A 15,057-nucleotide genomic window follows, 5' to 3' on the forward strand; every position below is an offset into this window, starting at 1 on the left:
AAGGAAAATATTAAACACACAAAACTGTCGTGCCTGGCCCATCAGGCCTTCCTGGAATCCAGCACTGTGTTTACCTGCAATACAGGAGGATTTGAATTGCAAAACATCCTTCAGATTAGGGGCACTTCCGTCCCAGCCTCTGCTATCCCCCCTTGTACCAGTTGCAGCTGACTCAGCAAAACCTTTCCTCCTGGCTGCCAGGGACGCTTGCCTTTAAAGGCAACAGAGTCTTTTCCCAGCCCGCCTTACTCACTCCTAACTCTGGAGCTGCTAAGACCCGCCCTGCATGGCCCTGCCACCACCAACACCAACACCCCTCCCCCACCCACTTGTGTGCTCTGAGGCACGCACTAGGCTCCAGCATCCGCCTGGCACCTGACACCTCCCTGCTAGCCAGTCCCAGACAGCTCTTTTCCTCCAGACTAGCTGGGGCTGGAACTGCTTAGAATCGGACCCAGAAGAGGTCGAGTTCCGTCCAGGACTAAAGGCAGCCTCCAGGGAACAAAGCTGTCAGTGTGGGCGCAGACTAGGGAAGGGGCATCAGGTCATTCAAGCTGAATGCTGGGGCTCCACAGCCTCCTCACACCCCCTTTAGTGCCTCAGCTAGGGTAGGCCTGTGGGGACACTGAGGTTTCCTCAGGTCCTTCCCCTGCTCAATAACTCTCCATGGCTCCCCACTACCCACTGCATAAAGCCCTAACTCCTATAACCTGACATTTGGGAGCCTCTGTGATTCCACCTTCAGTCTCTGTGATTCCTTCAGTCTCTTCTCCTCCCTGAGTCCCCATCCCCCAGCCACAGGGGTTACTTAGCTGCCCCTCCTGCTCCCCTTTCCCCCTGCACCCGAACCTTCTCTGCTCAGATGCTATTTCCTGGGGGCTTCTCTAGGGCTCATTCCCTAGTTGGAGTTAAATTCTGCTTCCAAGGACTCAGCCACCCAAAAAACAAACCAGTCCACCTGAGAATCTAGTCAGTAGCTTCTGATGAATGTGTCAGTAGCTTCTGATGAATTTGCTTCTGACCAGTAGCCTCCAGGGGTCATAAAACATTCACAGAGAGGAACACAGAGAGGGTAATGGGGGTCTGTGTGTGGGCAGATGGGGTGGAGTGGGTGAAGGAAAAGCTTTTCTTCTGGCCACTCTGCTTTTTCCTCAAGTACCACCCTACCATGGGATGGGGATTTGACTGAATTTCTCAAGTCAAGAACGAGTACAGTTTATGTAGCTAAGCCTTTATAAACATCCACTTTCCTTCAGGCCTACCCAGGAAGGGTTTATTATATCTATTTTACAGATGTGGGTCTTCAGGCTCAGAGAAGAGAAGGCACTGTTTGCCCATGAATGTCTGCAAGTAAACAGCAGAGCTGGGACTCCAGAGCCTGGATCTGGGGCTCCATCATCAATCTCTAAGAACGGCCCAGAGATTCTTAAGTCCCCTAGGTAATCATTCTGGCAGTCTGCTGCCTTTGCACATGCTCTTCCCTCTGCTGAGAATGGCCTTCCCTCGATCCACCTGGTGAACTCCTATTCAGCCTTCCAAACTCTGCTTAGCATGACCTCCCCCTTCCCAGATGCTCTCTCTACTCACTCTCCTTCCCCTGTGGTACAAGTTCTGCTCCTGTACAGATTCTTAACCCTCTAAGCTTGACTTGGTACTGTTGCTGCTCATTTCCCCTCTTGCTCCCCCTCCAGCTTGGGGCCTCCATGAGGCTAACAACAGGGTCACATGTCTCTGTCCCTGGGAAAATGGCCAGCACGGGGCTGGCCCAGAGAAGGACAAGGTGGCTGTTTGGTAAGTGTGACCCATGGGCTGAGTGAGGCAAACCCACAACTGAGAAAAGACATAGACAGTAGACTGGATGTGCTAAGAAACAAGGAGCTGTGGAGAGACTCTGAGCAGGGAAATAGCAAAACCCAAAAGGTACTTAAGGAAAGCCAGGAAGTATCAGCAGGACAGACTGGAGTGGAAGGAACATTCGAGACAGGTAGATTAGCTGCTCACTCATTCGTGCATTCCCTCCCTCCTTCAATCATTCACCCACGTGCCTCAGCTGCAGAACTAGTCCTCGAGGTGCTCACAGGCTGAGGGAAGGCAGACAGAAGACAAGTGGCAACCTACAAAACACCAAATGGTAAAGGAGAGAAAGATTTCCACTTGGGAGAATGAGGGAAACTTCCCTGAGGAGGAAGGACCCATGGTGCTTTTTGGTATGCTGAGGTGGCGGGCGGGGGGATTCCCAGGCAGAGGAGACAAGCTGAGCAAAGGTGTGGATGTGAGTTGCTGGTGTGAGGGGCGAGGTTGAGTGTGTAAACTGGTGCCCCGAAGAAGGACCGTGATGGCCAGGCTTGGCCCTTACTCCCTCCATGACAATTTCAGACAGATGAGCAGGAGAGTGGCAGGGTGCAGGACTGGAGGATGAAAGACCAGTGGAGATGTAGGCCCTGCAGACAGCAGGGGAGAGAAAGAGGATGAGGTGGTGTAGACAGCAGAGTCAGCAGGACTTAGTGGGCTCTGTCCAGGGGTGAGGAGAGAGGTGGCCCCAAGCTTTCCAGGCTGAGCATAGAGAGACCATAGGAATTGAAGCCTTGGGCAGGGGGGTGCCCAGAATGCACCTGCATTCTGTTTCAGGGCTCCATACTCAACCAAGGTGCCCCTCGGCCAGAACTGGACACATTGCCAGAGAACTCCAGGGGTCATCTGGTCGGCTCAGCCTCCTGGTTTCCAACAGATAGTAAGCCTACCATGACTCCCTCCATCGCGAAAGGGACCCTCAAGATTTTGATCAGACCTTTGGACTGGGTGTCCTTCCCTTCACTGTGTCTCAAGCAAGACACTGGTCTAGAGGAAATAAGGTGAAGTCAGATGATAACAATACCACTACCAGTGCAGTGGCACATGCCTACACTCCCAGCTACTACGGAGGCTAAGGTGGAAGGATCACTTGAGCCCAGGAGTTCGAGACCAGCATTTATTTATTTACTAACAAAATAAATAAATAAACCAACAATACCACCAACCAGTAAATGAGAACTTCCATGCTAAACACTTCATGAGCTTATCTGGAAATTGCACCTCTCATGATAGCAATGAGATTGGTGGGAGAATTCCATTTACTCATAAGAAAGCACCCTCGGCCGAGCTCGGTGGCTTACGCCTGTAATCCCAGCACTTTGGGAGGCCGAGGCGGGTGGATCACGAGGTCAGGAGTTCAAGACCAGCCTGGCCAAAACGGTGAAACCCCGTCTCTAGTAAAAATACAAAAAATTAGCCGGGTGTGATAGCAGGCGCCTGTAATCCCAGCTACTCAGGAGGCTGAGGCAGAGAACTGCTTGAACCCGGGAGGCGGAGGTTGCAGTGAGCCGAGATCGTGCCACTGCACTCCAGCCTGGGCGACAGAGCCAGACGCCGTCTGAAAAAAAAATAAAAAAAAACAAAAAACAAAACCGAAAAAAAAAAAAAACCGAAAACAGCCTCATTGGCCAGGAATTCGCCCAGGATCGCGGCCGGGCCCGTATACAGTTGAGCTGGTTTAAATCCAAGGTCTATCACGTCTTTAACGTCAGTCAGTTAGCCTGCCTTTCATATTTTACACACTTATAGGTCACCATAGACTCACCTGAACTGTGAGAAAAGAAGCCGTCCCAGAGGAGGTGATTTTAAAGCCCAGGTTTGAGACGGGTATGCATTTCTAGGCAGAGCCCGGCCGGTGGAAAAGCAAGGCTTGGCTCACAAACGGGAACGTGGAGGCTGGAGACAGGGAAGGGAAAAGTCAATCACTGGGCAAGACCTCCTGGAGTCTCTCTAACAAATAAATACTACTTTGCACGCAGTAGACGCTGTTCTAAACACTTTACAAATATTAACTCACTTGGTCTTTCTATAACCCCACGAGGTGGTACTGTTACTATCCCTAGTGCACCGAAGTCACCCAGCGGCCGAGGGAGAACTCCAGTCCAGCTTTCCACCCGCTACTCCGCGCATCCCAGCTTGCCTTACAGCCGGGTACCGGCTCCACCATTTTGCTAGAGAAGGCCGCGGAGGCTCAGAGAGGTGCGCACACTTGCCCTGAGTCACACAGCGAACGCGCTCCGCGGTCCCAACGCACAGAGAGGGCCGATCGGCAGCCTGAACGAGGCAGTGGTTAGGGGGGCCCCGGCCCCGGCCCCTCCCCTCACCCCCTCCCCGCGGAGCACCACCCAGGACAGGCTGGGCCCCAAGCCCCGCCCCGAGGTCCTGCCCACACACCCCTGACACACCGGCGTCGCCAGCCAATGGCCGGGGTCCTATAAACGCTACGGTCCGCGCGCTCTCCCGCAAGAGGCAAGAGGTAGCACCAGCGAGCGTGCCGGTCGCTAGTCGCGGGTTCCCGAGTGAGCGCGCCGGGGAGCTGGAGAGCAAGCGACGGGAGTCAGAGTCAGAGTCGCAGTCGGAGTCCCCGGACCGGAGCACTAGCCTGAGCCGGAGAGCGCCGCTCGCACGCCCGCCGCCACCCGCGTACCCGGCGCAGCCAGAGCCACCAGCGCAGCGCTGCCATGGAGCCCAGCAGCAAGGTGAGTCGCGCGCCCGCGGGCCCTCCCGCCAGGAACAAAGGCGCGGACTCCTGCCCGCCTTCCGCCGGCCAGGGCCTCTCCCGCCGCCCCGCCGCGCTGTGCGCCTGGGGCGGGCCGCGCGCCTCTCCGAGCCTGGCTGGGTGCGGGTCCCGAGCGCAGTGCCCCGCCGGGCCGCGCGCCGCAGTGGGAATGGGCTCCGGATCTAGCTGGCCGGAGGGCGCCGCGTGCGCAGTTGGCGCCGGCACCTAGCACGCGCCTTCTTTCCGGGGGCGCCGCGCCGTCCACGCGGCCCTGCTGGTGCTGGGGACACAGGGCCCGGGCGCTGCACGTCTCACACGACCTCGGCGGCGGTAGCCCAGCGTCGGCCCCTCCCTGTGCGGGGGAGGGGGCCCGAGCGCGGCGCCCATTGGCTGAGCGGGCCGAGCCCCGGCCCAGCCCCGGCCCCGGCGCGCGGAGGAGGCAGGACCCGCCCCCGCTCTCCGCCGGCTCCCCTAACCCGGGCGCCCCAGTAGGTGGGCGGCCTGGTGCTAGATGTCCCACCCGCCTACCCTACTCCTCCCGCCCGTCCCCCGCGGTGCCGAGGCCGAGGGGAGGGCACTTCTCTCTAGGCCCGGGCTCTAACGCGGGGGTTGAGATGAACCTCCGGTGGCGGAGGCTCTCCTTTCCGAGGAGTGTAGGCCCCAAAGCTTTGGCCCAGTCTCGCGGAGATGTGTTCCGCGGAGGCAGGTTTACCCTCGGGACCGGCGGGGAGCGCAACTGGAGGGACTGGGGATCCGGGAACCGGGAAAGAGCCCCAGGCTGAAGTCGAGCGGGAGGCGCGCACACCACGGGGTTGGAGAATGAGGGATGGGGACTCTGGGGACCAACAACTGCCTAGATAGGATTTCTTTTTTCATGTGTAGACGGGCTTGTCCTGCAGGGCATCTTTCTAACTTCCGCAGAGCGATTTCTTTTCAACAAATGTTTGTGGAACCCCTCCTGTGTGTAGGGCATTGTTTCTTTCCACCCTCCCTTCCTCCCCCAGTCTACAATATTTTCAAGTCCCCTTTTTCTTTTGAAACGCTCCGTCTTTATTATACTTGGATTTTTCCATCTCAGCTGGGAGGGCATCTGGATGGCCCTTGTTTTCTTAGCTGGGACGCGGGGGTAGCACTGAATTCTGAACTGCCCTTCCTACTGGCTGTGGAGGTGTCCCGGTGGGACTGAGGTGACGCTGGGCCTTACCCTCGGCGGGAAAAGGCCTTCCGCCCCACACCTGTTGAATCCATGAGTCCAGACGACTTGCTTCACCCTTCCCGCGCCCTCGCTTAAGGTGAGACCCCGAGGAAGTTCCCGGGGAAGGCTCCCAGAATCCTAGGTGAGCCATAAGGGTGGGATATAATTAAACGAAAGTTCAGCGAGAAGCTCTTTTAGCTAGTGGCAAGGAAGTCCAAATATCTCAGGGCTTTTGCAGGCCACTTCTGGGCCTCAGTTTTTCCATCTGAAAGATAGAGATCACTTTTGTCACTTCCTCTAGGGAAGGAACTATCTATTCAGCATGCTGTGCCAGACATGGGCATTTATTTGTTGAGTGAATGAGTGAATATTCTACGTGGAGACAGGAAAGTGGAGGAGAAAAATCAACAGGTTCTTAGCCAAACTACTTTTCAGCGTCACGGACCATGCCCTGCTGGTTACTCACCAGCCTGGAACTCAGAGAAGGGAAATAAGTTTGCTAAAGTCACACAGCTAGTAAGTGGTTGAACTGGATTTGAACCCAGGCCCATCAGATTTAATTTCATTTCTGTCTCCACTGTCTCTCTTCACCACAGCATTTCTTGAATTTTAGGCAAAAGGGAGAGAGTTTGCTTACCTTCAAAGGTGGCTCCTTGTGCCAGCTGCTTCTAAATAGTGTAGCAGATGGGTGCTCTTCATGGAGTGCTCTCCAAAGTTTCCACTGTCTACCTCGTCAGTAATTAATGTTGGAACACTTCTTTCACAGTGGTATATATGTATTTTTAAATTCATGCACATGCACTTTGATACTAACATTATATGCTTTCATAAAATAGAAATTTCAAAAGACAGGCCGGGCGTGGTGGCTCAAGCCTGTAATCCCAGCACTTTGGGAGGCCGAGACGGGCGGATCACGAGGTCAGGAGATCGAGACCATCCTGGCTAACCCGGTGAAACCCCGTCTCTACTAAAACATACAAAAAACTAGCCGGGTGAGGTGGCGGCGCCTGTAGTCCCAGCTACTCGGGAGGCTGAGGCAGGAGAATGGCATAAACCCGGGAGGCGGAGCTTGCAGTGAGCTGAGATCTGGCCACTGCACTCCAGCCCGGGCGACAGAGCGAGACTCTGTCTCAAAAAAAAAAAAAAGAGAGAAATTTCAAAAGACAAATAGATACAAGACGGCAGTTGTGGTCATTTCCCCTCCAAATCTTGTGTAGATCATTCCATATAGATTCTGGAATAAAGCCCTTCCCTTTGGAGACTGCTGAGTTGACCTGCAAGCACAGCCTTTTTGTGCACGATGTTAAACTGAGGTCTGGAGAGGTCCTATCGCTTGCCTTTCAAACTAGATCTGAAAATCAGGTGTGCCTGGCTCCAAAGCCTTGATTCTGCTATGTTCCTCTTTGTCTCCTAGGAAATGGGAACTGACTTAACTAACTTCCGCGTGTTCCATTGTGCTCCTCTGTAACTCATAGTAATGAGCTTAACCAAATAGGAAGTAGGGGGCAGATGGAATCACCTTGCCTCCAAGCCAGGGGTTCGCCCACAATCCCTCCTGGGCAGCACCAGCACGCAAGGGTGAACCCTGCCCCAGATGTCTCACCCTACCTTTCGTGAAGAACTTGTAACTAAACTTGCCTATGCCCATCACTCATCACTTTTCTGGCCAGTCTCTACCTTCCAGAAAAGGAAAAATCAGAAATCCACAGGCATCCTCAGCCCCTCTGTGGTGCAGAGAACATAGTTTTTTGTTTTTTGTCCTTTTTGAGACGAGGTCTCACTCTGTCACCCAGGCAGGAGTGCAATGACACGATCTCGGCTTACTGTAACTCCCAGGCTCAAGTGATTCTGTCACCTCAACCTCTTGAGTAGCTGGAACCACAGACGCACGTCACCATGCCCAGCAAAATTTTTGTATTTTTGGTAGAGACAGGGTTTCGCCATGTTGCCCAGGCTGGTCTCGAACTCCTGAGCTCAGGTGATCTGCCCGCCTCGGCCTCCCAAAGTGCTGGGATTATAGGCATTAGCTACCACACCTGGCTGAGCATAGGTGTTTGCGTATGTGGTTTTGACTCCCAGCTTGCTTCAGTTGCCCAGTTTTCATCATTACAGTGTCTAGGAATTCAGAAAAGAATGTATGTCTCTGTCGCCATAGATGCTCCATGAATATTTCTTGCTTCCTTGGACTCCCGTGATGGGCATTGCACTTACCTGGGCCGTGGGTGACCTGTACCTGGGTCTTGGCCTTTATCTAAAAGCTGGCATTCTGGCAGTATGAGCTTTTGGGGAGTCAGGATGCTGGCCCGTGGGTATTAAGTCAGGGAAATCATTAAAGCTCCCACTAACCCATTCTTCCTAATAGGGGCTTGTCAGGAAGTGAGTAGGGATGGCACATGGGTGAGAGTGCCAGGCCAGGGAGGGTCCGCTCATGTGAGTGCCCTGCGCTGCTTTGGGCTTCTTTGCTTTGCCTTTTTGCCTTAGGCTGCCTGCCTGCCTTTCTGAATTTGGGTCACCCTTGGGATAGTTTGAAAGGGACATTCATGTCCAGTAACTCCTAGGGTCCTCACAACTGCCCTGTGATACAAGTTACAATGACCTCATGGTCCAATAAAAAATGACTTTGCAAAGATCACACACTGAGCCTCCCACCCCAAGACATGCTGCCAGCCTTTCCGGGATGACATTAGAGGGTGGAAGGAACCCAGAGCAGGAGGGGCCTTCCAGCCATGGCCCAGCCCTCCATTTGACAAATGGGGAAACTGAGTCCAGAGAAGGGAAGAGATTTGTCTGAGATAAGGCTATCACAAAAGATTTCAGGCGTTCTACGGAGCTGTGGGTTTTTTTGTTTTGTTTTGTTTTGTTTTGTTTGTTTTTTGTTTTTTTGTTTTTTGAGACTGAGTTTCGCTCTTGTTGCCCAGGCTGGAGTGCAATGGCACGATCTCGGCTCACCACAATCTTCGCCTGCCAGGTTCTAGTGATTCTCCTGCCTCAGCCTCCCGAGTGGCTGGGATTACAGGCATGTGCCACCATGCCGGCTAATTTTTTTGTAATTTTTTTTGGTAGACATGGGGTTTCTCCATGTTGGTCAAACTGGTCTCGAACTCCAGATCTCAGGTGATCCACCCACCTCGGCCTCCCAAAGTGCTAGGATTATAGGTATGAGCCACCGCGCCTGGCCTAGCTGTGTTTTTCTTAAAAGATGCTTTCTTCTCCACACGCCTGTCTGTGCCATCCTCCACCCACCCCCAAATGAGCAGGAATCCCCAGACACAGGACTTGCCCATGTTCTTTCTGCGTGCCATAGGAGCCTGAAAGTTGGATTAGACGTAACTTGACAACTGAAACTATACTGTAAATGGAAACGAAACACTAGGTGTTACCACTAAACTCTGACCTTGAAGAAGTGGCTTTCCTTGGAGCCTTGGTTTCCTTCTCAATAAACAGAGACTTGGCTACCCCCGGTGGATGTGGTGAGACTGGCCCCATGCCCTAAATTAGGGCAGTGGCTATTTGAAGTGGAAAGACCCTTTGTATGGCCAGTCTGGGTGTACGAATGATGTAAACAGCCCCAAGATGATCCTTGTCTAGTACCGAGCCATCCAGGGATTCGACCCTATTTGCCCCAGAGCTGGACCAGCCTCAAATCCCCTGTAATCAGCTTGTGACTTCAAGGAGCTCAGCTTTGCCCAGTGCCTCCTGGTCACGAGGTGTCGGCCCAGAGCTCTGCTCCAGTACCAAGGGTACAGGCATCCAGCTCCCCGCTTCCCCAAGACTGGCAGAGCTGGGGAGGCCTGGAACAAAGAGGAAAGTGTGCAGTATTGGCTTGGGGCCTGAAACCTCACCCCTTCCCCCACCTCACTCCTGGGCATAGAGGTGATAAAGCCGCTCACTCAGTCTGGTAACCGACATCCCCATGATGGCGGAGGCTAGGAGGCCTCCTGACCAGACTCATGGACTCAGGGAGGCTGTGTCCAGGCCTGCAGGCCCAGCCCTGGCCACCCAAACAAGCCTCCAATTGTTACCTCCCTCCACAGGAGCCTGAGACTCTGTCTTCCAGCCACCAGGCCTGGCAGTAGCTGATGCATAAACATTAGGGTTTTGCAGTAACTCAGCAGGGCTCCCAGGCCTTCAACCTGGGCAGAAAGAAGGCATCATCTCCTCTCTTTGTGACCACACTGACTTGCCTCCCTGGGGCCTGTGCACCCTGGAATGGGAGAGAGCTCTTGCCAGGCCTCAGCTGATGGAGCTTTTGGCTACTGAGGCCTCTGCTGGACAGGAAGTCTGCCTATATCTCCCCCTGCCCTGGCATTTGGGAGTGGGGAGGAAAGGGCTGCATCAGAAACAGCTCTACCATTTGACCTTAGGCCAGCCACACTTCTTGCTGGAGCTTGTGTCCTCAGCTGTACTGGGGATGAGACCTAGCTGTCTGGGTCAGTGGCACTGAGGCTCCAGGGGAGCATGTGGTCTGTGCAGTAGGCTTAGGGAGTGCTGAGCAGCACAGATAGGGTTTCATAGCACAGTGGGAGCCCAGACAGGCCAGCTAGCCATAAGCGCCTCTGCTGGAGGAAGAGGTGGACTCTCTTGGGCTGGGGAGCCCAGTTCGAGGAAAGAAACAAACAACTCCCCTGGGATCCTTGAGCACCCAGCGATGGCAGTTCTTCTTGAGGACTTCCTTCCCCTAGCTGTGTGCCGCCTTCGGCTCCCTGCTGCGTGTGATAACTTGGGTGTGGCCCTCACAGCTGTGCAGAAGCTATTCCCAGAGGATTCTGGCCCCAGGTAAACAGAGTCGGCTCTGGGCTCGCCTTGCCTCCATCCCACAGCCCTGCGTGCTGTCTGTGGCACAGCCTAGAGTGGCACTGCACTGTGGCCCTGGCCCTTATGTGGCTGGAGCTGATCATGAAGTCCAGTGTCCCAGCGGTCATGGCTGGCATCATCACCATCTACAACCTGGTGGTGGAAGTCCTTATTCCCAACTCGCTCATTGACTGCATCAGCCTATGCGGGAATCTCCTCCAGCCAAGCGCTAGCCTGAGTGTGGGCCTGAGTGGCCTGGCAGCCAGCTGTGCCATCAGCACTGTGGGGGATGCAGTGCTGCCCAGAAGCCCGGGCTATCTGTGGGCCTGATCCTGACCTCATCTTCACTGTATGGTCTCATTGCCCTCATTCTCTCCACAAAGTAACCTTTGAGCCCACCAGCAACAGAATACAATATAAAGATCACCCCTCCTCGTTCTAGAATGAACAGCCTGACACACATGTCCCTGACACACATGTCCCTTGACATACAAGTAGTTGGTCTTGTGAATGCAGTGTCCTAGTGCAAATGCCCATCATCTGTTGACCCCATCCTTGCCCCTGCCTGCTCCATGCTGTGGACATCTGGGCCCCCTCGTCACCCATCCTGGCCCCCTGACCAGTGAGGATGCCACCACCCATCTAGGGTGCTCTGTGTCTAAGGATGAATTCCAGTGTCACTTTCCTCTCCACTGTAGGTTTATTTATGGATGATTGGACCTGTTCATACATCTGTGGGGCAGCCCTCCATCTCCCAGCTATACAAAGTCTCTAACCACAGTGTTGCATTGTGGAGTTACCATGTGGTCTGACACTTCCTTGGATGAACTATGCTCGCTCCAGCCCTAGACAGTCCAGGGCCTAGTGGGCAGTGTGTGGGGCCTGCCAGGTCCTGGCATCCAAGCTGTGTCCAATAAAGTTCTTGGATGTGACTGGAAAAAAAATTGGATTAAAAAAAAATTTCAGAAGTTATAGAGCCAACTACAGAGAAGCATAATACATGAAAGAATGTCTTCTAGTTTTGACAGTTTGGTGTTTACCCTAAAGACTTCTCTTTGTGCATGTGTAGATACATGCCTATAAATACAACATTTGTGTAGTTGGATCACACTTTCTACATAGTTCTTTGCAACCCATTCTGTTCACCAACCCAACCCTTAGAGGTAAATATTGGCAGTGTTTCTCTCTGCACATACAACCAAGTGCTACTATACAAGTTCACCAACTCCCTGTTCCTTACACAATATGTACAACTTATTGCTTTTTTTTCCCCCTGAACAATCTACCCTGGTACTCTTCATAAGATAGATGTGTTATGTGAAACACAGATGTGTTTTCATTCTTTCCAACAGCTGCATAATATTTCATTCCAGGCATGTCCCACTATGATTAAGAAATAGCACCCCCATCACCTTCTTCATACCACTCGCCACCTGATGTATTACATGTATTTATTTTCTGCCCTAGCCTTCAACTAAACTATCAAGTTCCATAGGCAGGGATTTAGTATAGTTTTACCACTGAATTTCCATTGACTAGAAGAGTATTGGGAGCATGTATTCGGGCATAATCTTTTCTTGGCAATATCATTTATTCATAGAAAATCCTCTCTTATGGAGAACTAACTGAAGCTTAGAGGAAAAGACTTTTTTTTTTTTTTTTTTTTTTGAGACGGCGTTTCACTCTTGTTGCCCAAGCTGGAGTGCAATGGCGCGATCTCGGTTCACTGCAGCCTCCGCCTCCCGGGTTCAAGTGATTCTGCTGCCTCAGCCTCCTGAGTAGCTGGGACTACAGGCGCACACCCCTCATGCCCGGCTAATTTTTCGTGTTTTTAGTAGAGACAGGGTTTCACCATGTTGGTCAGGCTGATCTTGAACTCCTGACCTCAGGTGATCCGCCCACCTCGGCCTCCCAAAGTGCTGGGATTACAGGCATGAGCCACTGTGCCCAACCAGGAAAGGACTTTTTTAAGGTCACACAAGTGGAGGAGCTGGGAGTTAAATGTGTCTGCTGAGAGTGACAGTGAACTTTGCATGTGCCCACCAAATTAGTGTTCTCTTACTTGAATTATTGCCCATCTAACCACCAAATGTGTATCTTCTCAGGAATGTCAGTTTCCCCAGGGTCCAGATCCTGACCCCATGCCCGCACATGGCCAAGAAGCCAATCATTTACATTTAACATTCCATTATAGGATGCATACCTTTTCGGTTATTTAGGGAGGATGTGGTTTTGCCTGGAAGGCTTTGAGAGTGCTGGGCAGGTCAGGGGACTTGGGGCTCAAATGAGAGGCTGATCAACTTTTTTCTAAAGGGCCAGATATAGCGTAAATATTGTCAGCTTTGTGGGACATGTAGTTCTCAGCCTGCCACTCAGCTTTGCTGTTGCAGTACAAAAGCAGCCGAAGACAAATGAGTATGGCTGTGTTCCAATAAAATTTTATTTATGGTCACTGAAATGTGAATTTAATATAATTCTTACATATCACAAAATATTAGTCGTTATCTTTTTTTTTTCTCCAGCCACTTAAAAATGTAAAACTCATTCTTAGCTGCCATACTTTGCCAACTTTGGCTTACAGCAAATGCAGCAAAGTGGCCCAAAGTTTTCTGAGCTTGTGCCCGTGCTGTCTCGGCTCAGAGTGGGCAAGGCTCAGAGAGCTGCTGTTATGGAATTTGACCTACATAGAAAGCACCAGGTAGAAACCTTGTTTCCTTCAGAGACCAGTACCTGGAAACAAGGGGAGGACCTGAGCAGGAAAGGCACAGAATTTGGCATCAGAGACCCCCAATTGGAAGCTTCTCTGAAGCCTAGAGCCCCCTGGTTCTGCGCTTTTCCCTCCCTCTCATTTCTCATCTGTGAAAAGGGAGCAATCTCTCCCCAAAAGCTTGTTCATGGTGGTTAAATCAGAATGTCTGAGCAGCCCCTGGCAGGGTGCCTCAGCTCGCTGGTGCTGCTGATAAATGCACCAGCTCTCTCCTCTCAGTTCTACTGAGGTCGAGTGATCCGCCCATGTTGGCCTCCCAAAGTGCTGGGATTACAGGCGTGAGTCACTGCGTCCTGACCCTGGTTCTATTCTTAAGGAGTTCCCAAACTGAGTGGCAGATAGGTAATAAGTAGAGACTGTAGAGGACATAGCAAGAGCAAAGGCCTGGAAGAGAATGGAATGTTCTAGAAAGTAGTCTTATCCCCAGGGAGTGATGATGGGTTGCTGGGGATCCCAGATTCTGGGCTGTACATTGCTCCCCACCGGTAAAAAAAGGCTCCCACAAGAAAATCACAAACTCTCTGGGGCTAGTACCCTTCTCTAAGTCATCACCAACTGTTCATCAGCTTGACACCAGAATAAATACACATTGAGTGAATGGACTTCATTACCATGTTCCAGTTCCAGCCACTGGCTGGTGGGGGCAGATGGTGCTGCGGTTCCCGGTCAAGGGTAGCTTGCTCTTCTTCCTTGATCCAGCAAACACTTGTGGAGGGAATTCTGCCAGGCTTCATGATGGATACTGATAGAAAACTTAACAGCAACGCTTTAAGGAAGGAACTTTCGTCTCCATTTTCTAGGTGAGGAAACCAAGGCCCAAAGCAGGGCTACCTTGTATCCCACTCCAAGGTGAAAGGAGGCAGCTTGCTGCATTTAAACGTGGGTCAGCTTCCAAGACCAGCAGTGATCAAGCTGGCTACGGTAGGCGCAGCAGGAGGGGAGCATGAATCTGAGATTGGTTGCAGTGTCATCGTGTGCCTACTGAGGAGCAGGGGCCATGTCCCTCCCCCTACACCTAACACTGAGCCACACTGAGCACCCTGTTTCTTAATCTGACCGATCGGTCCCCATTTCTTCCCCCTGCACATACTGTTCTGTCCACCTGGAATGTAGCCTTGCCACTGCTTTCCCACTTGGCAGACTCTCTGTGTGTCCTTCACGGCCCAGCTCCAGTGTCACCTCCTGGGAACTCATCTTTTTTTGTACCCAGGCAAAACTGGAAATCTTTCCCTCCAGGGTTCTCACAGTGCCTCATACCAGCCTCCTGTTGAAGCCAAGACCACACTAGCCACTCATCTTCATCTGCCTCCCCACTGTCCCCACCCCACTGGACTGGGAAGCCCTTCCTTGGTGTCAGGACTGGGTCCAGTTTCATCCGGGGCCCCAGCCTCACTTAGCATGAGACCTGGAGCATAGGTCACTGGTATTTTAGTGAGTCCTAGTACTGCAGCTGCCTGGGTGGATGTGGATATGATCCAGGGTGTAGGTAGGCAGGTTTTCTAAAGTGGAGTTTGACCTCGACCTGCCGATGACAAGGTCCAGCAGAGGGGTATGTCCATGGACCCCAGCAGCCCCCATTGCCAGAGGCTAAAATTGAGGAACTGCTCAGTGGGGCCCCAGGGATGACTTCAGAGGCTCCAGACCCCTGGAACATCAGATGCAGACCCCAGTAAAACAGGGCCTGTGATAATAGCACTTGCCTTACACGGCCAGTGTCATTCACTCATGCTC

The 15,057-nt window shown here is 52.6% G+C and overlaps 1 protein-coding gene and 1 long non-coding RNA gene across 6 annotated transcripts in view; one reads left to right on the plus strand and one right to left on the minus strand.

Annotated features, from left to right (window-relative positions):
• The window catches only part of LOC108535711 (uncharacterized), a 50,427-nt gene extending 46,462 nt beyond the window's left edge, over positions 1-3,965 (minus strand). For all 5 annotated transcript variants that reach the window (XR_001887310.1, XR_001887308.1, XR_001887307.1 and 2 more), the window contains exons 1-2: positions 3,869-3,965; positions 3,617-3,747 (exon numbers count right to left, since the gene is read on the minus strand). This is a non-coding gene — a long non-coding RNA (uncharacterized LOC108535711). The remainder of the gene's footprint in view (positions 1-3,616; positions 3,748-3,868) is intronic.
• A 48-nt stretch (positions 3,966-4,013) lies between these two features.
• SLC2A1 (solute carrier family 2 member 1) overlaps positions 4,014-15,057 on the plus strand; it is a 30,646-nt gene continuing 19,602 nt past the window's right edge. Inside the window, exon 1 of the mRNA XM_017881958.1 lies at positions 4,014-4,550. Coding sequence (XP_017737447.1) covers positions 4,533-4,550 — 18 coding nt within the window. The 5' untranslated portion in view covers positions 4,014-4,532. The remainder of the gene's footprint in view (positions 4,551-15,057) is intronic.

Source organism: Rhinopithecus bieti, unplaced genomic scaffold, assembly GCF_001698545.2.
Source record: "Rhinopithecus bieti isolate Rb0 unplaced genomic scaffold, ASM169854v2 scaffold_12155, whole genome shotgun sequence".
Taxonomy (NCBI): domain Eukaryota; kingdom Metazoa; phylum Chordata; class Mammalia; order Primates; family Cercopithecidae; genus Rhinopithecus; species Rhinopithecus bieti.